Here is a 23332-nt window from a genome sequence, read left to right as displayed (position 1 = left end):
GGTCAGATCTAGGAAGGCTAAAAAAGCAGTACTAAGAAATTTGAATTTTATTCTGAAGGGCATGAAGAGACAATGCTTTTGAGGAAAAGAGTAACATGATGTGCATTTCAGGAATATAATTATGGATGCAATGTGCTGAGTAAATTAGAAACAAAGATAGTCTTCAACCTTGGTGCACATCAGAAATCACCTGAGAACAGTAGTCCTCTTCCAATTCCTTTATATTTCTTTAAAGAATAAAATATGTGTCCCCAGGGGGAAAAATCATCTGAGGAGTTTATAAAAATACAATGCTGTAGTCCAGGACATGTCTAGAGATTCTGATGCAGAATCTCTAGAGGTAGGGTCTAGGCAGTTATAATTGAAAAAAACTCTATGGGAGATTCTAGACTACAGGTTAGAGTCAAGGAAAAGATGTCTAGCTCAGAGATGACCAAAATTACATGCTTAGTGGATTCAAACAAACAGTATAATAGAATAACTATTTTCTTAACAAATGGAATGATAAATGCTTAGAGAGCTTCTGTTAAAACAGTTATGAAAAAGTTACTCACATTACCATTTGTATAGTCATAGTTATGACTTTGAAAATTTAAACATCAGTAAGATGGGGGTGACAGTTTGTATGTGCCTACCCTATTGTTAAGTGTAATCTACCCCAACATCTCTGTTAGCCTGAGAAACATGGCTGATACACTCAAGTCAGAGGACAGAGCTGCCCTCAGTCTCCTGGAAGGCCAACCTCTTCCCAGCACTCACATCTATCTTATTTCCTCCTTTCTTTCCTCTTTTCTTTTCTTGCAGAATAACTAGCATTCCATTCGGTCTTTAGTTCCTTCCTCCCCAGTATCTAAGTCATCAACCAACCTTCAAGTCATCAAGACTTAAAGAGCCAAGATTTAAGGGCTCAAAAAGTCTGGGTTACAGATGCATTGGAAGCTGTCACTCTAACCTCTGTGTGTGTGTGTGTGTGTGTGTGTGTGTGTGTGTGTGTGTGTGTGTGTGATTTTTACTACCAATTGTAATTTTTTAAGAGTCTCAGCTTTCCACCATACAGATCTAATACCATGAGGAAATTGATCCTTTACCAACCAAAATTCAGTTTGTGTTATAAAAACAAATCTTCAGAGCATCTCAGGAAAAAGTGATCTCTGATAAAGAGCATTGAAGTTGACTGACAAAAAGTACCTTTAAGATTTCTGAAAACCTACTGAAAGGTGCAAAAGAAACTGACAGGCTTCACTACAAACCGCCTCACCGTACTGAATACTGCTCAACAATCCTTTTTTCATTATTCCTAGTGATTAAGATTCTTTTCTTGCTTTCCACAACAACTGTCCCAAGTTTGTATATTTTCAAAACTTCTAACCCATTACTGTTAGCAGGCAACCTTGCCCTCATCGCTGAAAAAGCAGAGGTGTACTTTCCTTGACATTCCTCTACTATGTCAAAATGCATCTGCTTGCCTCCCTATCTCTTATCCCAGAAGCATGCCTATTCCTTTTGAAGAATAACTCTACTATGTTGGATCTTTTGTTTCCTGCATCTCATGTCTTCCTCTTTCTTTTTCGATCCCTGTTGTAGTTTCTGAGAAAGGGTACATAGAAGGTAAAAAAAAAAAAAATAGATACTTTACAAGGCTGAAAATGATTTCAAACTATTCTCCCACTGGACTGACAGTTTAGTCTGGTAAAGAATTCTAAATAAAAAATATTTTTTATTCAGATTTTAGAAGTTATTGTTCTACTGATCATATGCTTTCTAGTATTGCAGCTGGGAAATATAATGCATTTTTTGTGTCTGCTAGCTTGGAGGATCTTTTCTATCTGAAATCTGAAATTTCATGATGATGTGCCTGCATATGGGTACTTTTTCAAACATTGTTCTAAGGCACATTAAAAGTGGGCCCTTTTAATCTGGAGGCTCATATTCCTTGATTTAGTTCCAATAAATGTTTTGTTTTGTTTTTCATAGATTTCCTCCCCTAATTTTCTCTAATTTCTCTTTCTAGAACTCCTATTTATATGTTGGACCTCCTAGATTGATCCTTTATTTGTCCATCTCATTGTCTTTTTCTTCTACCTTATGGGAAATTTTGTACATTTTTCCTTCTAACTCTTCTATCAGACTCTACATATTGGCTTCATTATGCTCAGTCTCATAAATAACTTGTCATTTCCTGAAAATGTCAAGAAGGTTAACACTTTTGATAGGCCCAACTCAAAGGTCACCTTTTCAGTAAAGCCTGCTCCTAGGCAGAATGAATTACTCCCTCTCTTTGCACCCAACGCACAGTCCATAGCCCAGAACATCTGTTCACAAGTATTGTTCACCATGACACCCAATCTGTTGATTCTGCTAGAATGTGTACCTCTTGAAGGTGTATCCATCTTCAATATCTAGTAAATGACAGCTACCCAATAAATGGCTGTTGCATTACAGTAATTTCAAAAGAATATATAGTATAAATATTAGATTATGTGATCATTAGCTAACCAAAGAATGTAAACAGAAACCCAACCCCCTAGAAAAAATTATATAAGCTTAAAAATGCACCTGTGAATATTTTTAATCTTAAAAGGTTATTATTTTTTAACCAAACATTCCCAATCTTATCCAAAGGCACATTCTTCATAGTCACTCACACATATGCAAATTCAGAATTTAAAAAGCTAATTCACTTTTAAATCATCTGCTTACCCAACCAGGCACCTGAAGAGTTTCCTTAGATTACAGTATATATTTGTTGTTGCTGTTGTTTGGAATAACCAAAAATACAGCAAAAAAGGCAAGAAGAGATTTCTTTAGAATGCACCACCCATATAAAAATGTTAGTAACTGGTAGCCAACCCTCCAGTAATCTTTCCAGAAACATTAGGTGATTAAAGAGTAAGGAACAGAAAGACACTCCTGAACACTAACTACAGCATGGCTACTGAAGGCATTACAAGGCTCAATAAAGAATGTTCATTCGTATACAGGGATTTAAGCGCTGTAAGGGATTTTTGTTTACTTTAGTTTTGGTTTGATTTTCTTTTTAAAACCATGCCCTAATGCCAAATGTTACTTTTTTTCTCTCTCTCTTTCCTGTTGAACTGATGCTATGTTAAGATATAAGCACAAACATCTCATAAGTGTTTTAAATCCATCCAATTGTTCAAGAAGGCATACGTGCCGGGCCAATGAAGCCAAAACATTAGAGCTAGGAATTTTGATGAAGATAATAATTGCTTACAGACCAGCTTGTTTTAACTTGCTGAACAAAGAACACAATTTTATACCACATTTTCATCACAGGCTTCTTCTCTGCATAATCACTACTATAATGAACACTTTTAAAAGGGAGATTATCTACAGGTTAAAGAGTAAGGAAGTTATCAATTAGATTCCATCATCTTCAAAATTTCACTTACTCAAACTTTATATTAATTAAAAAAAATTTTTTTTTGCTGGCCTAAGCACTGTTTTGAATCTTTACAAACCATTTGTTTAGTGTACAGCATAAATCTGAAAACAAAGACACTCGGTAAATTTCTAGTGCTGCCCTGGATGGCTCTATAACCATGGGTATGTTAATAACTTCTTTGTATCTTCATTTATTTCTAGGACATCCCTAGCAATATGGTTTCATCTTTCTCATATATGAAAGCTGCATTCAGGTTCTGTGCCTATGTCAGGAGTTCCTCTCCCACTCCTTCTCCCACTAAGTTACTTTCATCACTTGTAGGCCCCTGCAATAATTCAATATTCAACCAAAATTTATTAAGGACCTACTCCATGACAGACAGTGCAGTGAGGGGGGAGGATGAGCTCGGTCTCTGAGAGGACCGTGATACTAGTTCCCTGACTAACAGAGAGGATGGTCTCAGTCATTCTGCTTGTTTCACCCTGACTCTGGATCTCCTATTCTTTACTTCCCCTGGAATATATAGCTGGAAGTCCTAAAAATTAAGGTGGTATAGACTCACAGGATTGGGCTGAGGCTGTCAGTCAGTACCCAGATTGTTGCTGGGCCAGGTAATCTGGGAACCAACATGGTTTCAAGACAGATAAGAAGTCATGGAATGGACCAATGTCCCCAATTCACAAGACCAAGATAACTCTTTGTGCATGATAACAATGGTGACCCTATCTTTTCTAAATCATTTTGCCCTTACAATTCCAGCCTCGAAGACAGAACTCTCTAGACTCTAGACTATGTTGACTCTTGATTCCCTTATTGCAGGGAGCCATTCATCTCAGCACATAGGCCTTCAGTATCAGTTGTGGAAAAGCAGGGTCATGTCTTCCAACTATGTCTGAAACCTTGTAAATTACAGAGAAAAGGAGGGTGGGAAATGTGAGATCTATGCTGTCCAGAGTATTAATGGGACAAATTCTAATGGCAACCTTAAATTTGAGACCCCAAACTTTGGACATATGCTTATCATTCCCCACCTGCCCATCTCACTGGTGTTTGTATGCCAATCAGCTGTACTTTTGTCTCTGATCTGTTGCTTGCCCTGATCCTTGCCATTCAGTAGTCATCTTGTTCCAATTCATGGCCTTCTTCTGACCTTGGATCATGGATATGCTCTGAATCTGAACCACTTACCTGGCTCCAGTTCCCCAGCCTAGGCCTGATCATGAACTATTCTCTTGCCACCTTCCCATGCCATTCATTTCGGGGTCATCACAGCTTCTTATCCTTCTTCATCTACTGCTGCCTACCCTGGTGCTGGCTAGAGTTTTAGAATCCTTTTTAGTTCATTCTGGTAGGACAAAGAAGGTAAGTAATAATTAATATATTTAACAACAGTGTGCAGAGAGGACCTAAATTTGCCAACATTTAACTGTAGTAGGTACTGAAGTTACTGTATTTTTCCTGTATCTCAAATTTCTCATCTTTATATTAATACACTGGCTGTCACATTCCCTCAAAGATACATTTATACTTAATTAAAATAGCATGCATTCTGGGGTCACAATAAAGCTATAATATGCTCTTATATTCCTAACTATATAATGAATATTAAAAACATTTAGAAACAAATTGACTCCCTAAAAGGAATAAAAATTTTGAGTAATTTTTATTTTTTAAACATACTATTATCTCACTTCAGAAAATATTTCTGAAATGTTACATGAAAAGAAAAAGAAAAATATTATAAGTCAATTAAGCAGAGCATACTATTCAGAAAAACTCAATAGTGGCTTCTGTTTCTTAGTGAAGAAGGATTTTGCAAATGTTAACACTTATCCCATGATTAATAAGTTTTATATATTCAGATATAATTGCAGTGAGTTTTCTGAAAAGGAGACTTAGCTTAGCAATCATATGGGAAAAGGAATATTCTAATTACATTTTATTGGGTTAATTCACTTTAAGGCTTTGACTTCTCTGCTAGTCAATTACTAAAACAGAGGCATTTTTTTTAGAATTTAAAGACACAGGAATTTTCATTGTGCTAACATAAAGAGGAGACCCAAAAGTGTTACATAAACTTTATAAAGTTTAAAAGAGTTAAAGGAGATTCCTCATCTCAATTCCTAGGAGATGCTGTATCTGGAAGGGTAAACAGAAGCAAATAGTTTTCTGAAATTGTGCCAAGGCTACATGTCAACTGCCTGGCAGGAAATGCTTTTGGAGGGCCTAGATAAACAGACCATCATCTTTTTTTGGAAAAATCTTCTCCTTTGGATTCTTACAAAGCAAATGTACTCAGTTTAAACTAGCATCATAAACACAGTAAGCAGAAAAGGATTTTAAAATCGTGGTACCTATAGGGTTTATGTCACTTAAGTGATCTGTCGTTCACTTTTAACACACAAGAACCTCAACTGTTCAGCGAGCATAGACTCAATACATGCATATTGAAATCTGTGGTAAATTAAACCTCATCTTTCCATTAATTTTCATTGCAATTTTGGTGAAGCTTTATCTTACGAGAAAGTTTCATTTAGCAGTAGCTCTTAATATTTTAGCATTATACAATGATATTTTCTTACATTTATGTAGCAATGTGTCTTTCCAAGTATTTCACATCCATGATTTTAATTTTTGTTTTAACATCTCATTTTATAAGTGCTAGCACTGAGACTAAGCTAGGACTTATAAAATGAGATGTCAGCACAAAAATTAAGTCAAAGAATAAGTTAGTCAGAGGACCACACCTAAAACCAATTAGTCTGAAACATTCTCTAGTCCATTTCCTTCTGTCCCTCTGTCCATGTTATGCATCAGATAATGGACCCTCAAATCTGGCTATCACATTTATTAAATAATCCTTTGACCTCACTTGACTTTTACTTTCTTAAAATCCAAAAAGGAAGATGAGGATCTAGCTGTTGACTCAGAACGCCTACTATCAGCCAGAGAAATCTTCTGCCCTGTGTCAAGCCTAGCGAGCTTTTTGCACCTCCTCTCTCCACAAGGCTGCATCTTCTATTTGGCTACTATATTCTTCTCCTCCTTCCTCATAATGAAAGCATCCTCTGCCCCACTCACCTTATGCCCAATCTTGCCCAGTCCACGATAAAGAGAAAATTTCCCCGGCCCAAGGAACAGAGTAGTACAAAAGGTGACATACCTCTCTACCTGCCATGCCTCATCCTATAATCAACTTCAGATAATAATTTGAGCCATCTCAACTTTGGGATCCTCGCTCATTGTCCACAGCCACCAGGCATAACTTTCAATATCCCCCCAATCTGTCCCATCTCTCCCAAATAGGACATCTTTGCCTTAGTTACTATTGGGTCTCATAAGGAAAAAAAAAAATACAGAAACTTTTTCTGTAGACCATTTTACGTTGTCTACACAATGTTAAGAGGATGGTGTATAAGTGGAAAAAAGTCACAAGCTGAAGGATACGAATATTTGAGTGTGAACAGCATATTTTAAATAATATAATCATCATATTACTTATTAAATTTTTAAATGTATTTCTATTATTTCTTAAAATGGGATACACCTATAATTATAATTAGATAGACTTAGCACAGACCAGAATATATAACCAAGGTTTACTCAAAAATGTTGTAATTCCAACCCTGGAAATTTGGTTTCCTACTCGACTTATGAGAGCTTCCTGAAATGCAAATACATTCCAACATCAATATAGAACAAAGACTTAAATGACCACTGAACAAATAAAGAAATACTGATAGAGGGGCGCCTGGGTGGCTCAGTCGGTTGAGCGTCCGACTTCAGCTCGGGTCATGATCTCATAGTCTGTGAGTTCGAGCCCCGCGTCGGGCTCTGTGCTGACAGCTCAGAGCCCAGGGCCTGTTTCAGATTCTGTGTCTCCCTCTCTCTCTGCCCCTCCCCCGTTCATGCTCTGTCTCTCTCTGTCTCAAAAATAAATAAACGTTAAAAAAAATTAAAAAAAAAAAAGAAATACTGATAGAAAGAATAAACATAAATTTCATCCTAAAAGAATATGTAAAAGTAAACCTCAAGAGAGTCAACAATTGTGTTTTAAAAAGCTAGGAAGGATGTAAAATTGGAAGGGAATGGTAAGATCTAAATATTAATTTTTAAAAAGCTGCTACATCAGTCAGGATATATGGTGTCAGTTTTTAGGACATTAAAACTCTACCTAGGGGTAATTCCAGAATGATAGATTAAGGAGATTGGTAAATCATCTGTCCAAAGCCACAAAAAACTATACAAAATTGTCAAAAAAAGCATTTCAGCCTTTTTGTTTTTTGGGTTTTTTTTTTTTTGTTTTTTTTTTTTTTTTGGAAATTGACCAGAGGTACACAACAAATTGAAAATCACTTATTTTGGGGGCACCTGGATGGCTCAGTTGGTTAAATATCTGACTCTTGACTTTAGCTCAGGTCATGATCTCACGGGTCGTTGAGATCTAGCCCTATGTGAGGCTCCATGCTGAGTGTGGAGCCTGCTTGGAATTCTCTCCCTTCCTCTCTCTCTCTGCACCCCTCCCCCCCCCCCATGGTGTGTCTGTCTGTCTGTCTCTCTCTCTCTTCTTTCTCCCCCAAAATAAATAAATAAACATTTGGAAATCATTTATTTTTAAAATAAATAAATAATAAAACTACTGAACCTCTGTGAGAAAAGTGGGACTCTGGGACAACAGAGGCTGTTCCCACTCCCTTTCCCTGACCCCAGCACCAACACAGTAGTTCTGTTAAGACAGGACAAGTCATGAAAATCAGTAGTTCTACCGTTGGAGGGCACTGACTTGATTTGGTGCCTAGGGTATTGTCAGAAACAAGTGACCTTAGAAAACAAGTGGTAAACAATCAGGGAAAATCAACATCACAGCTGGCTGAGACTGCAGTATTGGTTGGGGTAAGCAACAGACCAGCAGAAATTTACCAGTGAGACCCAGGAGCATGCTAGCCATAGTGGACCTTGATAAACTCTCACACATCCTTGGTGGTCTGGAAGGTGTGCACGTGTCCTAGGTATTCACTGCCTGAATGTGAGGACTTGTACACAACAGAAAGTAAGTCATAGCAGACTTGATGTTTTGTTCCCCAACTTGTACACAGATCATTTGGCAAAAAGATTTTCTAGCTACCAAAAGCACAATCCATAAAAGAAAAAAAACTAAGAAATGGACTTCATCAAAATTTAAGATGTGTTTCAAAAAAACACCATTAAGAAAAACATGACACAGACTGAGAAAATATCCTTATACATCATACATCTAATCAAGAATTCTTGTTCACAGCAAGAACTCTTATAACTCAATAATAACTTTTTAAAAAGCCAATTAAAAATGGGCAAAAGGTTGGGGCGCCTTGGTGGCTCAGCTGGATGAGTGGCCAACTTTGGGTCAGGCCATGATTTCACAATTTGTGAGCTCAAGACCCATATCGGGCTCACTGCTGTCAGCGTAGAACCCGCTTTGGATCCTCTGTCATCCTCTCTCTCCGCCCCTCCCCAGCTTTCACTCTTTCAAAAATAAACATTTAAAAAAATGGGCAAAAGATGTGAATAGACATCGAATAGACATCTATTGAATAGACATGTTGAATAGACAATAGAATAGGAATGGCTAATAGCTACAAGAAAATGTGCTCAACATCAGTAGTCATTAAAGAAATGCAAATTAAAATCACAATGAGCTACTACTGCATGCCCAGTAGAATGACTCTAATCAAACGACAAACAATAGCAAGTACTGTGGAGGGTCTGGAAAAACTGGAACCTTCATACAACACTTGTGGAAATTTAAAATGAGACAGCCACTTTGGAACACAATTTAGCAGTTTCTTAAAATGTTAAACATAAATTTAACATAACCACTCATCAATTCCACTCCTAAGTGTCTCCTCAAGAGAAATTAAAATCTGTGCCTACACAAAGCCTCGTACCTAATCTTTCATAGCAGCATTATTCATAACAGTCCTCAAGTGAAAACAATTAAAATGGCTATCAACTAGTGACTGGATAAACAAAATGTAGGATATTCATATAATGGAGTATTATTCAGTCATACAAAGGAATGAAGTACTGATACCTGCCACAACATGGATGAGCCTCAAAAACATTTTGCTAAGTGAAGCCAAACAAAAAAGGTCACATACTGTATGATTCATTTATATGAGCTGCCTAGAAAAGGCAAATTTATAGAAATAGCAAGCAGAATAATGGTTGCCTGGTTCTAGAGATAGGACCTGAGACTAACTGCATATGGTGGGCACAGGGATCTTTTTCAGGTAATGGAAATGTTCCAAAATTGGATTGTGGTGATGTCTGCAAAAATTCTGTACATTTACTAAAATTTATTGAATTATACACTTAAAACAGGTGAATATAATGTAATGTAAGGTGAATCATACCTCAACTCAATAAGGTAGTATTTTTAAAACTCCACATGGATTCCAACTATTTATATCCACCAAAATTACTATGCCTTTAATCTCTGATGGTTTTTAAAATGACAAAACTTTTCCCTAATCATTCCTGCTCTGCAATCAATTTTTTAACTTCCAATTTTTTAATTTTTAACAGGTTGTGAAAGCTAATTCTCAGAACTTTGATCCATTTTCTTTAATCTATATAATCAAGATGACAATTTTGATAATGACTTTCTTTCATTCTCCAAAAACCCAATGAGTTGATGTAATCAGGCAAAATGAATGATCTAATAACTCAGTCTATAATACTACTTTACAAAGCTGTAATGATTCTAAAGCTCCCTAAGTCTGTTGAAGAAATAAAAATACCACCTGTCAAATAAAATGATTTATACATTCTCTGGTATGTACAGTATAAATCATTGTCTAACTCTGGCATGATACCCACTTTTACATCATAGGTTTTTAACCCTTCTTTTGCCTTCTTCACACAGAGAAAAATAATTTACATTTTCTCTTCACTAAAGTTGGTTTTTCTGCTCCTCAAAAAGTCCCAAATACAGCACCAATCTCTTTCCACAGATTCCAGGAATAAAGATGTCCTCCAACTCAACTGTTCCCCAGAATACAAGGGGAACTTCTAGACAACTTCTATGTGTTCCCTGTATTTACGTCATGAAGAAAGAAATCATGAAAGACTTACATCAACAGTTCCTTTCTCCATTGATGATCAGATACATTCCTGATCATATTCCCTCCCTCTATTTTCTGTTATATTTCCAAGTCCCACCAGTGGCTTTAAGGAATACCTGGCTTGGGCTGTGTTTGACCCACATGGGGCCTGATGGTAGGTCATGTTCCATCATTATTTCCATCCAATCTTAAAAAAGAGAAAAAGGAGCCTCTCAATCTGTGGTTTATGGTTCAAACCTTGAAAGCATTTTTTAAAAAGATATATATAAATATGTTTATAAATATAAAAATAAATGCAAAATTTTAATTTCATGTCAGTCTTTAGGCTTTAGTTTCATTCCAAGCATCTTCTTTCCATATATTTCTAACTGTTAAATTCTGGGAAAATTAGTTACAACCGAATATTCCTTATATTCACTCAAGTATGTAGGTAGATTTTTTTTTTTTTCCAAGAAGCCAACTCTTATCTGGCCTAACAGGGATCTATTTAAATAAAAAATGAGGGGCGCCTGGGTGGCGCAGTCGGTTAAGCAACCGACTTCAGCCAGGTCATGATCTCGCGGTCCGTGAGTTCGAGCCCCGCGTCAGGCTCTGGGCTGATGGCTCAGAGCCTGGAGCCTGTTTCCGATTCTGTGTCTCCCTCTCTCTCTGCCCCTCCCCCATTCATGCTCTGTCTCTCTCTGTCCCAAAAATAAATAAACGTTGAAAAAAAAATTTTTTTTTTTAAATAAATAAATAAAAAATTAAGTCAGTAAATCCAACCAATGCCTGATGAACACCTACTGCTTAAAAAGCCCTGGATGTTTAGAAACAAATCAGGAATAATTTCCACCTTGAAAGAAAATGAAGCATAACTAATATAATTTAAATCAGATTGGGATGAGTACATCAATATTAAAAAAAAGAAAGCCATGGAAACAGAGGTTGCATCTGTGAATAGCAGATTTCAAAAAGTAGACTTGATAAAAAGTAATGCTTCAACTGGAATGGAATTGGGAATGGGAGGTAGTAACAGAATCCTGTGGAAGAAAGCCAACTGATGTGAGGTATGGATATAGTATCAGGTAAGTAAGCACATATTGGGAGACAAGGCTGAAGTCTGATTAAGATAATACTAGCTAGTATTTACTGAGTATTTACTATGTGTCAAGTACTATTCAAAGCATTTTATATGTATTAATTTATTTGATTCTCAGAACTCTATAAGGAATATACTATTATTCCCATTTTAAAGATGACAAAACTGAGGTAGAAAACGGTTAAATATGTGCTCATGGTTACATAGACACAGTTAAAAGTTCGAACCACATTCATTATAAAAGCAGTTAACAGGGATTTTAAATATCTGTTATTAATTCTTGGGCCATCCTCAAGACTTTGCTCAAATGCCTTCTTCTCTAACGAGCCTTTCTTGATACCCCCAACTGAAAAGTATCCCTTTCTCCTCTAAGCCTCATAGCACTTTATCTATCTTATAACAACAGCTTATGAACAAAATCTTAATATTTGGCCTCTGGCATTACAGATTTTACGTGCATCATTCTCTCGTTTTTATTCTGCTTTAACCTGATCCATTTCTATTTTCCACAAGTCCTAGAACAGTGCTTGGAGCGTTATAATGCTAGCTAAATCTGTGGAGCACTTACTGTTTGCAAGGCATCGGGCTAAGCATTTTAGAGGATTTATCTCACACACAAAAAAACCCAGCAACCCAATTCCTACTTCACTGCATTCAAGAGCTATTTTTAGCCCCTTCTGTCACAGATAAAAAATACTAGATGCGCCTTAAACTCAGTAAACAAAATGAACATGGTCCCCACTCTCAAGAAGCTTACAGTCTAGGAGGTTGCTACTATTAGTATCCCTACGTATAGAGAAGAGGAAAAGCGAAGTTCAAAGAAGTAACTTGTTCGCCCAGAATCAACACAGCAAAAAAGTGGCAAAGTCTGAATTCAAACTCAGGTCTCCAGACTGGATATTCGGGACCGTGTGCGCCTAACCACTAAATTCTAAAGGAGGCAATAAAAACCATTTACTGGAGGAAAAGTTTTAGAATATTTTATACTACGCTGGAAATATCCCAATGATAATGAAGACTTTTACTTAATTTCCTTCAGTGAGAGGAAAGCAGGAAATGAGCCACAGTGCAGATGGAGGTTGCAGTGGTATCCTGGTGGCCCAGAACTGCTGATCAAGCCATCTGCTGAGGAGACGAGGTCAGCATTGATTTCCTCGTGTCCCTTAAAATGACCCCTAATGAGCAGTATCCCTTAAAGTGGTTCTTCCTGAACGTCAAGGCTTTGCTGTGCTGGCTGTGCGCAGTGTGGTGTAGCCCAGTCGCTAATTAGCAGCGAGACCTTGGGCTATACCTTCTATCAAATAACCCAGAGGTGAGGAATGGAGAGGAAGAAATCGATGCATAGCTTCTTACTTAAACGTTGCTGCAACTATTCTTGAAAACTGGGTTCAACCCCCCAAGAGAAGAGGCTTCCAAAAATGCGTGAGTCCCTACTCTCCACCGGAGAAGTTAGAAAGCCGCCACGATGAGACTACGGAGCTGTACGTAGAACTCAGATGCCCCTCCGGCCCTGAACACCTGTCTTCTGGCGGAGGGCCCCGAGTCCCACTGCCCACAGCCGGCGGGCCACACTCTTCTCCAAGCGCCACCTTGGCGGCCTCACTGTGTGGCCTCACCTCATCTCAAATAAAGTTTTTAGAGTAGCGGTATCCCAAACTATGGACCAGGCAGAAAAAGGCTCCTGGAGGCAGGTGTCTTATTCCCCACAGTTTCTTAGCCCAACAGGCGACCAACTAACTTTACTCCGAGTCCATCACGTAAAGCGCTGGAGATGACCTCGGAGGACATGGCCCCCAGCCCAGGGGTCCCACCGCAGGCGCAGACTGGCCGGCCCGGGCCCTGGTTCGACTCAGACTTCCACGCCCCGCACGCCGCCAAGCCCCGCCCCTGCGCCCGGCAGTTAGCCCGGCAACCGGCGCTCCCGGGCCGCCGCCAGGACGCAAAAGGCGTGGTCGGCGCAGGCCCCAGGCCCAGCCCCCCGCCAATGGCCTGCTGCGCCGGCGCCGGGTTCTCCAGGTCCAGCCTTCCCTCTCCAACACAGGGCTGTGCGCATGCGCCTGGAAAGGCGAGTGGGTGAGGGCCCCCTACCGAGGGGAGGGGGGGAGACGGAAATGGAGGGAATCTGCTCGCACCAGCTGGCCCCCGGACGGGCACCGGCCCGAGGGCGCTTTGGGGGCGAAACTGGGGGCGGTGGTCGCCGGGGAGGTCGAGGCTGGGCTCACACCCGCAGCGGGAGTAGGGTCGCGGCCACCCGCTGACCAGCCCGTGTTTGTGTGTATGTACCCGCGCAGGGAGATATGGAGAACTGTTTGGCGGCCGCGGCGCTGAACGGGGTGGACCGACGTGCCCTGCAGCGCACGGCTAGGCTGGGTCAAGAAGTGCTGGAGCGGGCCAAGAGGAGGGCGGTGGACTGGCATTCGCGGGAGCTCCCCCAAAGCAGCGTGGGGGTCACTTCCCGGGAACAACCTGACCGAGAAAGACGGCCAGCAGCCGGCCCCCAGCGTCTTCTCCCGGGAGAGGTGAGGGCTCCTGTGCTGGGGGACCAGCCCATTCATTCGCTCCTGGTGGCCTGCTGGCAACCTGGGCACGCCCAGCAGAAGCACCTGAGGGGTCCTGTCCTTGGCGGAAGCTGTAAAGTAACGGGACAGTGAACGGAAAGCCCCCTGAAAACTCTTGACATTTGACAGATTCTTGTTGGGTAGTTTAGGGTACCGCTAGTGGTCGGCCCTGGTATGTTACTTTTTTATATATATAAAAAAATCTTACATGTTACCACCTGATTTTACGGGAAAGCTAGCAAACCTTTCCTTGTCCTGGATAAATTCCTATTAGATTGGAATTCTTTCTCAGTAAGGTCCTTCTTACTGACTTAAACTTGCAGAGGCCTTTTGAAAAGCAAAAAAGACGCCATTCTCCAGATGACTTCATTCTCCAGTAGGGAATACCACATCTCACCTGTGATTTGCCATTTATTCAAATAGAGAGAAGAAAGACAACCAACCCTCAGTGCTTCCTTCAGAACAATGGCAGAATTCATGGACTATACTTCAAGTCAGTGTGGGGTAAGTTGGTGTAAGCCAAAGCCATGCCCTTGATCCACCTGCAGATGGATCACAAAGTGGATCTTTGCAGAATTTAGGGAGAATCTGGAGACTACCTGTTTGCCCTGCCCCGCCTTCAAGGGCAGGTTGTAAACAGGGATTTAAACCGGGTGATAAATCCAAATTAGAATTTATTCAACAAATATTGCGTGTCCAGTTCTGTAGGTATTATTGAGGATGCAGACTATTGGGGGAGGAGGGGTGGGAAGCTTATTTGCTGACTTCCAAAACAATCAAGTCCAGATATTAGGGATTTTTTTTAACTTTGAACTGAACTAAAGTTAAAAAACATCAGTAAGGTCACTCTAAACTGGAACTGACCCTTTCTGGTTTTCGAAATGTATTGAAACAAAAACAGAAACAAATTCCCTACACTAGAATTTAACCTCTGTTTCAAGTCCCCGGTAATTTGTTTTTAAGTATGTCCCTATGAGTCCATATCACTTGTTGGCCACAAAGATGGTTATGTGGAACCCTCATAACCTGATGAGTGCCCCCATCAGAGGTGGTGTGGCTTACTAGCAGAGCAACCTCCCAGGAATCACACCCATGTTCCGCCACTTTCTGGCTATGATGCCCTGGGCCTGCTAGTCTCTCTCAGCCTACCTTCCCTGTCATAAAATGAAGATCTCTAAAGTGCTTTCCAGCCTCTAGAGTCTGTTTCTTTGGTTTCCACTGAGAGATGAACACCAGAAAATTGTCATAAACTGTCAGCATGAGGGACTTGAGGGATATTTTTGGTACCATTCACTGAAAGGAGTGTACAAAGGTTTTAAAGACTCTCTTCTCAAAACCATACACTAAGTCATCTTTAAGTACTTTGAAGGAATGGTGAAGACAGGCCAGCCTGCATCCAAGGAAATTACCTGCATGGAAGATACTCTGTTATCTAGAAGTTATGGCAGACTCTCTGGAACTCTTAACTCATGTTAAGGTTCCAGCCTTAACATGATGTGATTCTTAATGTGGTTATAAGGATGCTGGTCTGCAAGGGAGAAGGAAGAGAATACCTTGTTTGAATTTCATCTATTAAGATTTTTAAAAATCTCTTCTCTCTCTACATCTTTTGTAAAAGCCCTCTGACTCCAAGAACAGGATTCCTATCAATGAGATATGGCCCAGAGAATATTTTTGTGTTATTCTGTTAGTTTTAGAAAAATCCATAACTTCAGCTTTTCTGTGAAGTGATCAACTTAAACATTTTGGTACATGGTTCAGTGAAAGGAATAACATTGATCTTTGGTTTGAGGTTTAGCAAATTGGTGTTCTTCATTTTGATTTTCAGTCCATACTTCAGATTTTCACTCTGAATGGAGTCTCAGAATCCCGTGGCTTTCTCAAGATAGAATTAAGACGTGTTCTGAGCTTGCCTTTACAATTTTGAAGGAGCCCCTAAAATACATCATTAGACCTATGTCCTGAAGTGCTATCCACAGCTTCTCATTCTTTTGGTCTCATGCCTTAAACACTTTTTGTACACTGTGTTCAAAACAAGCAGGCTTGTGATGTCCTCATCATTAGTCATAATCAAGGGCAAGTTTAAGGTTAACTTTGAGGGGGAGGAAGGAAATAGACAAGAAAAAATGTAACTGCTTTCTGATCCTTTGGATTATTGTCCTTAAATTACAGACCTCTTCCCCCCCTCCCCCGCATGGACAGAACGATTGCCTAGCTGTTGAGTTTTTGTTACATTTCCTGTTGTATTTCTAAGTCTCAAGGAGATGCACCCCTCTTCCCTTGTCCTTGTCTGGGACTTAGACAATAAAAATGGAACAGCTCATCAGAATTTGTGATGAGAGGAGGTGGAAGGGCATGTGTACTTGACATTGGGGCAAAGACGTTGTGACAATTATTTAACCTGGCAGAGAGCATCTTCCTGCCCAACTGTAGGTGGCCAGAATTCTTGCCCTACAAAGACAGCAGATGGCAGCAAAGTGATGCCAAATGCAGTTTCCTTCTCTGCAGCTATTTTACGTGGGCTCAGAGTTGTTCCTTAACTTCAGAGGCCTGTCAAGAGACTGGATGATTTACCTTTGCTCTGATGCCTCCCTCCTTAACCACATTTTCCCCAAGTAGCAGGGAGGTTTTTGGGTTTTTTTGTTGGTTTTTTTTTTTTAATTTGATCAGACTATTTGGTTACCCAATATCTTTCACATCACTTCTATAGAAATATTATTCATCTGTACTGGAGGATGGAGGGGCAGCCCACGTCTCTCGTTATCACAGAAGGAAGTCGGAACTGCATTTGTGCTGTGACGGGAGGAATGGTCAGGTATGTATCCTCAGCTGTCCGTGCCATGCTCTTAGTACGCACATACACACACCCACACACCCACCACCACCCCCGAAGTGATACCCTGTAATTAGGAGTTCCTGCTGGATTTGTATTTGGGGGATTACTTTGTGTCTCAGCATTACAGTGTTCAATGGAAATGTATCAACCCCCAACCTTGGAGACCTCGCAGCAATGAACACGAAATAGAATTTTGTCCAAAAGATAAGATTGATGCCACTGCAGCATCTTCAGTTGAGCCTGAAATCCTGAGTCCCAGGATCCTTGGACAGGCTTAAAGAGGAGAGCTTCAAATGTCCTCACCTACATCTACAGATACGAAAGAGGTTTTTAATAATCACATACTTCACCCTAAGTTAGTGATAATTATCATGTCTTTGGTAATTTTTAAAAAGGAAGTGTAAGGGGGGGGTCTCTTGTAACAGAATTCTTTTCCTAAAATATTAGAACATAAACTACTAGTATTAGGAACAATTATAGGCCTCTTACTACAGTCTTACCTGTCTGTTACCACATGTTCTGGGGAAGCCAAAGATTCTACTTGTTGAACTGATGCCATAGGAGTCCATTGTTGTTTTTGAAGAGAGTAGGGTTTTGTTTTGTTTTGCTCTTTTTAAACTCTCCTAGTTGTACTTGAAGACAGCAAACTTAAGTTCAGAGTCTAATCCACAGATTGGATTCCTGACTTCTCTGGCCTGTGGGTTTAGGGAAGGGACAGAAGAATGGCCACAGGGATGTGAGTGAGGGCTGGATGCACGTGGAAGCCCCTCCTGTTTCCCTGGCATGTGTGGAGCACCAACACGGCCCAAATCCTGGGTTCCCTTTTCTTGCCTGATCCTAAGGGGGTTACGTGTGAGCAAGGGTCAGTCCTGCCCCTCCCATCCCTTCCTATAAAATGTAAGTTAGTGCTTCTAAGGGAGATCGACTTTATCAGTTCTGCCTTTCTCCTCTAGTACCCCCACTCCTGGGAGAAGCATAGAAGAGAATTCTATTTTCTGAGAGCCTACTAAGTGTCAGTCACTCTTGCACTTAAAATCTCCAATCTATGGGGCGCCTGGGTGGCGCAGTCGGTTGGGCGTCCGACTTCAGCCAGGTCACGATCTCGTGGTCCGTGAGTTCGAGCCCCGCGTCGGGCTCTGGGCTGATGGCTCAGAGCCTGGAGCCTGTTTCCAATTCTGTGTCTCCCTCTCTCTCTGCCCCTCGCCCGTTCATGCTCTGTCTCTCTCTGTCCCAAAAATAAATAAACGTTGAAAAAAAAAATTTTTTTTTAAAAATCTCCAATCTAGTATCCCCATGTTGTAGATTAGGAAACGGACTTAGAGAAATTAATCCACCCCTTTTTGTAAAGCAGGACATAGGATTCAAATTCAGGTCTGTCTCCAAAGCCCATATAAGTATAAAAAAGAATCATGGTAGGGGTGCCTGGGTGGCTCAGTCAGGTAAACGTGCAACTTTGGCTCAGGTCATGATTTCACAGTTCGTGGGTTCGACCCTCACGTCAGGCTCTGTGCTCAGAGTCCGGAGCCTGCTTCAGATTCTGTATGTCTGTCTCTGCCCCTTACCTGCTCGCACTCTGCCACTAAAATAAGTGTTTTAAATTAATTAATTAATTAATTAATTAAATAACATGGTAAACATCTGACTACAAATACCTCACAGAGTTCACTAAAAGCCTTAATAACTTAGGTGACAACTTAGAAGAAACTGACAGAACAATTATTAAACCCTAATAAAGTAAGAGAAAGTTTCTTGTTATAATCCAGAAGTCTGGGCACTAATCAGTGTTTCAACTTATCTCTTCAGAGAAAAGACACCTCTCTTGGTCTTGGAGTCATCTCTCACGCATCAGAGTGTGCTCTAGAGGCCTCTCAGCAGCCTGTGAGTACAGATCTTCTGTATTCTGGGCTTCACCACCAGTGCATTCCATGAACCAGTTGACCTGGTTAGAGTGTTCTTTGTACCAGACCCATAGTATTTGACGTTGGGAGGTTTCACCCTTGAGGAAAGAGAGAATACAGCATTTTGATTCAATGTAAAATTATGTTTTCTTGGTATCCTTCCTTCACTTGAAGCTTAAGGGATACTCTTTGTGCTTGGGCTCATACTTGCGGTTGGAAAGAATGTGAAGTATTCACATCTCCATTCTTACGGCCCAGCTGGGCTGGCACTGGGTCCTGCTGGAATCCCACCATCTGTTCAAGCAGCAGGGGGGTGCTGACCCTCCTGCTTACAAAGTGAAAACCATTGCTGAAATTCTGAAACATAAATTTGGTTAGATCGAGTTCCAAAACATTTGAAGGGATTTGTTCTCATTTTCCACAAATGTTTCCCTGTAAAAATGCAGTGATGAGTTTTTCATTTTTAGAATAAAGTACTCATTAGTTCATGAACCCAGGGAATTTTCTGGAAGTTGGAAGGGCTGGAATTCTGAGAAAAGGAACTCCAGCATGTTGCTGGAATAGTTTGCTTAATCTTTATTTGTCTACAGTGTGCTACTAGCCAGGATTCAGAATATGCTAGAGTCAGTGGCAATGAACAATATTCTGCTTCTAACGCAGATAAGTTGTAAGGTTTAGATGCCTCCCATGCTTGCTGAATTTTGGTAATGCTAATCTGCCCGATATTCATGGTGTTGAAATCACAGACGCCAGTCTTACCCCTGTGTTTCCTTTTATGCAGACAAATGAAGTATCCTTGGCTTTCCGTGATTCCAATATAGCCGAATTTTCTGAAACCGACTTTTGTGTACTTAGTTGATGACCAGTGCGTAGTTGTGGTAGAGTCCTATGCATTCGTGTCAAATGATAATAAGGCCAATTTTGCAGTAACTGAGCGTGAAAGAACAGAGGTTAAAGCAGCTTTGGAAAAAGTTCACTTTATTTTTAATTTTTTTTAACTTTTATTTGGAGAGAGACAGAGACAGCATGAGCAAGGGAGGGGCAGGGGAGGGTGAGAGAAAGAATCCCAAGCAGACTCCTCACTGTCAGTGCAGAGCCCGATGCGAGGTTCAAACCCACACAACTGTGAGATCATGACCTGAGCCGAAACTGGGAGTAGGAAGTTCAACCGAATGAACCACCCAGGCGTCCGAGGAAAAGTTCATTTTAAATCTCTGCAAAGTAGAGGGCGGGGAGGCAGTTTCATAAAAGTATAAATATTACCATTTATTCCTCCTTGTGGAATTTGCTGGCTGGTGGTTTGGTTTGGGCCGCGGGTATGGTGGTAGAAAGGGCAGCTGCTCCCTGTGGCTACCCGCCACCCCCCCCCCGCCCCGCCCAGCACTGAGGAAGCATGCAGGACATCCCAGCTGTAGGATGTGAGCTTTGGCTCTGTACTACAGGCTCTTCTTTTCTCCTGTGTGCGGTGTTGCCGTCTGCCATCAGAACTGAGACCCCTCCTCTGGCCGCACATCTACCCACTTCCCAGCCATGTGTTGAATCTGTCCTTGGAAGATGGTCTGTGTTCGGCACAGCTCTAAACACAACACTTTCCGTTGACTCCAGTTTCCCGTGCTTTGTACTATGGGACAACCAGTCCTCCGGGGGAGGCTTTGGCCAGCCAGCCGCCTTGCTGCATGATGGAATGGGATCTACTCTAGTGTGCTCCACTTTCAGAGAAGAGAATAGTTCATCTTCCTCCTGAGTTAGCAAGGCACAGTTAAAAAGGGTCTCGTTATTCCATGGTGCCTTGTCATTACTGCTAATCCGTGCTAACAGGTGCCACTGTCTGTTTTTGATCCCCAACACGATGATTGGAGTGTCCCATTTATGACCCTTCATGTTCTTGTAACATTCTAGCGCTTACAAAGTGTTTTCACGTACATGTTGTGAGGTAGGTATCACAGTTTTAGAAATAAGGGAACAGGCACAAGGAGAGGCGGAGACTTACCTAAATGACATTCCTGTTGTCTTCCCAGGCTGACTTGAAAGCAGGACCTCCATGTCCCACATCAGTGCTTTGTTCCACTGTACTTCTGGCACACAGGGGTCACCTTGCTGGAGGTGCCCTGATGGCACTGTGATAGAAAATCTCTAAACCGCTAATAAATGCTTTTTCTTGCAGGCTGAAAACATCTCTAAGGACCTCTACATAGAAGTATATCCAGGGACCTATTCCGTCACTGTGGGTGCAAATGATTTAACCAAGACTCACGTGGTAGCAGTGGACTCAGGACAAAGTGTGGACTTGGTCTTCGCCGTATGATGTTGACCATCACGGCCATCGCATCACCTTTTCTTAAGTAGCAAGAAGAATAAAGTCACCATATGATTCTCTTAATATTTACACATTACTCCTGCTTTTACTGCTGACTGTAGAGGGTCAGTCTTCCTGGGAACTGGAGTTTGTCTCTTTCAGTGCCTATTTTAACTTAAAATTCTGGAAGTGCCCGCCCCCTCCCCCCCCCCCCCTTGGCTGAAAATAATAATGTAATGATGCTATCTGAATGGTTTTTAACTGCTTACTTTCCAGGTAAAGGCTAATTATAATAAAGGGAGATGATTTGGAAATGAAGAGAATTCCTTTTTATTGGTATTAAGAGGTGAAACAGTGTCGCTCACGCACAGCTGAAGGCTTATGAAACGATGGCAGAGAGGCTGTGGACACATTTGCCCAAAGCAGGCCAATCACCCCCTGCAGCTTCTGTGGAGGAGGCATCCTCGAGCAATCTCCCCAGGCCCCCGTCAGGGAGCCCTGGCCGTGGCCACCAGACTCCTGTGCCCCTTGTGGCAGGTGCCTTCCTGCCGCTCATCTGCCGGGAAGTCTTAATGGGTGAAGATGCTGCTGCTTATTCGACTGTCACCTGAGGCCTGCACTCTGCCTCCGTCCATTGAAGAAGGACTTAACCACTTTGTAATGCCTCCTCAGGTATTTACCACCACTACTCTTTTAGCTTCCTATTAAAAAAAAAAAATCCTGAGAGTCTTATGCTGATTATAATTATAAGGCTCAAAAGTCAGAGATTTTATTTATTTATGTGCACTGGGGAGGGGCAGAGAGGGAGAGAGAGAATCCCAAGCAGGCTCCGTGCTATCAGCACAGAGCCTGACACAGGGCCCGACCTAAGGCTCAATCCCACAAACCGTGAGATCATGATCTGAGCTGAAGTCAGGAGTTATAGACACTTAACTGAGCCACCCAGGCGCCCCAAAAGTCACTGGTTTTCAAAAGTCCTTGATGTGCCCTAAACTTCTTTAAGGTACCGTGTCAACAATATTGCATCTGTCTGTTTGGTTGCCTGGTAATTCATCTCATTCTGAATGTAACAAGTCTTTCCTCAGGATGAATGCCAATATTTTATATGATGAAAACTAAGTTTTATGTAGAGCTATATTAGCATTCCTAGGGAGGAACAGACTCCCATGGACAGAGGCCTGATAAAGCAGACCCATGCCCATCACCCTAGGGTAAAGTGTCATTTCAGTGGGATCCTGGCCTCCCCAAGGAGACTGTGATCAGCCTTGTGGGTTCTGTAAGCCTTCTGAAACTGAATGCAAAATCGTGGGTCTGTGCGTTTTCCTGGGAAGAGAGCATGGGATTTTTCGTTCTCAAAAGGAGCATGAAGAACCACGCAAGGAGTCCTTGAGAAGCCCCTTCCCGACCATCCTGCTTTACCTGGCTCCTCAGGGCGTTCGTTCTGAGGGCCATTCCTTTCCCTCCCATGTGTCACTGTACCCTGGCTCCATTTTCTGTGTTCAGCTTCCTCTGCTCTGTGGCCACTTCATGCCGCTTGCTTCCAGAACCAGCTCCTTGGTTCTCCCCACCACTGCAGTTCGTACCCTCTGTTGTTTGCCGCCCCTCTCTTTCCAGATGATGCCACGTCTTGTTCCTAAACCCCAAATTTAATTACTTATGTTGTGTGTGCCACCATGGGATGAGTCTTGATGACTGAAATAGAACCACATCACGGATCCCAGAATCTCTGAACTATCTGTAAGTGTCGGGCACTGCTGTTTGTAAAGAGAAATAAAGTCTGGTAGTTATTTCTGGCCATTATGCTTTTTGGATAGGTTATATCTGATAGCCACATTTGGAACTGGGTGGAGAAGGTATTAGTCATGATTTTCAAGCCAGCCAGTAGGGGAAGCAAAGGTGGCCAACTGCCACCTGTCAAAGGAGCTTGTAAATCACACTGATCACAAAGAAAAGGTGGCAAGCTGCTGGGAAACAAGTTTTGAAAGGTTGAACGAGGCACAACAAAACATTGGGAGATGTGACTCCAAGGGGAATAGGACAGTAATCTAAAAAGGAAGGAATGCTGTACAGGAATCCATCCCTGTCCTGGCTTTGAAAACCACAGACTGAATCCTGTTTAGGTTGTAAGCATGGGAGAAGAGCAACCTAACTGGGCAG

At 41.4% G+C, this 23332-nt stretch overlaps 2 protein-coding genes across 11 annotated transcripts in view; one reads left to right on the top strand and one right to left on the bottom strand.

Moving 5' to 3' along the window:
- DENND2B (DENN domain containing 2B) overlaps nt 1–13430 on the bottom strand; it is a 178466-nt gene extending 165036 nt beyond the window's left edge. For 4 of the 6 annotated variants that reach the window (XM_086678039.1, XM_086678035.1, XM_086678038.1 and 1 more), the window contains exons 1-2: nt 12941–13430; nt 10626–10696 (exon numbers count right to left, since the gene is read on the bottom strand). The gene's annotated coding sequence lies outside the window, so the exon portion shown is untranslated. Of the gene's footprint in view, nt 1–10625; nt 10697–12612 lie in introns of all 6 variants that reach the window. The other 2 variants (XM_086678036.1, XM_086678041.1) reach the window with 2 other exon arrangements.
- Nucleotides 13431–13514: 84 nt separating this feature from the next.
- On the top strand, nt 13515–22972 carry AKIP1 (A-kinase interacting protein 1). Of its 5 annotated transcripts, XR_015241027.1 has the most exons (7): nt 13517–13652; nt 13879–14106; nt 14569–14649; nt 16856–16960; nt 18785–18859; nt 21044–21847; nt 22790–22972. XR_015241027.1 is itself a non-coding variant. In XM_025928579.2 (6 exons), exons 2-6 carry the CDS (start codon nt 13885–13887, stop codon nt 21182–21184), a joined length of 624 nt encoding a protein of 207 aa, XP_025784364.1. In that variant the 5' UTR covers nt 13515–13660; nt 13879–13884; the 3' UTR covers nt 21185–22972. The 5 variants fall into 5 exon arrangements, 4 of the variants coding, with proteins under 4 accessions (XP_025784364.1, XP_025784365.2, XP_086534170.1 ...); XM_025928579.2 differs by having other exon boundaries at nt 13515–13660; nt 21044–22972; XM_086678044.1 differs by having other exon boundaries at nt 21044–22972.
- Nucleotides 22973–23332: the final 360 nt, after the last annotated feature.

Source organism: Puma concolor, chromosome D1 (genome assembly GCF_028749965.1).
Source record: "Puma concolor isolate L17-30 chromosome D1, mPumCon1.1.hap2, whole genome shotgun sequence".
Taxonomy (NCBI): Eukaryota; Metazoa; Chordata; class Mammalia; order Carnivora; family Felidae; genus Puma; species Puma concolor.
This window is presented reverse-complemented; position numbering and strand designations above follow the sequence as displayed.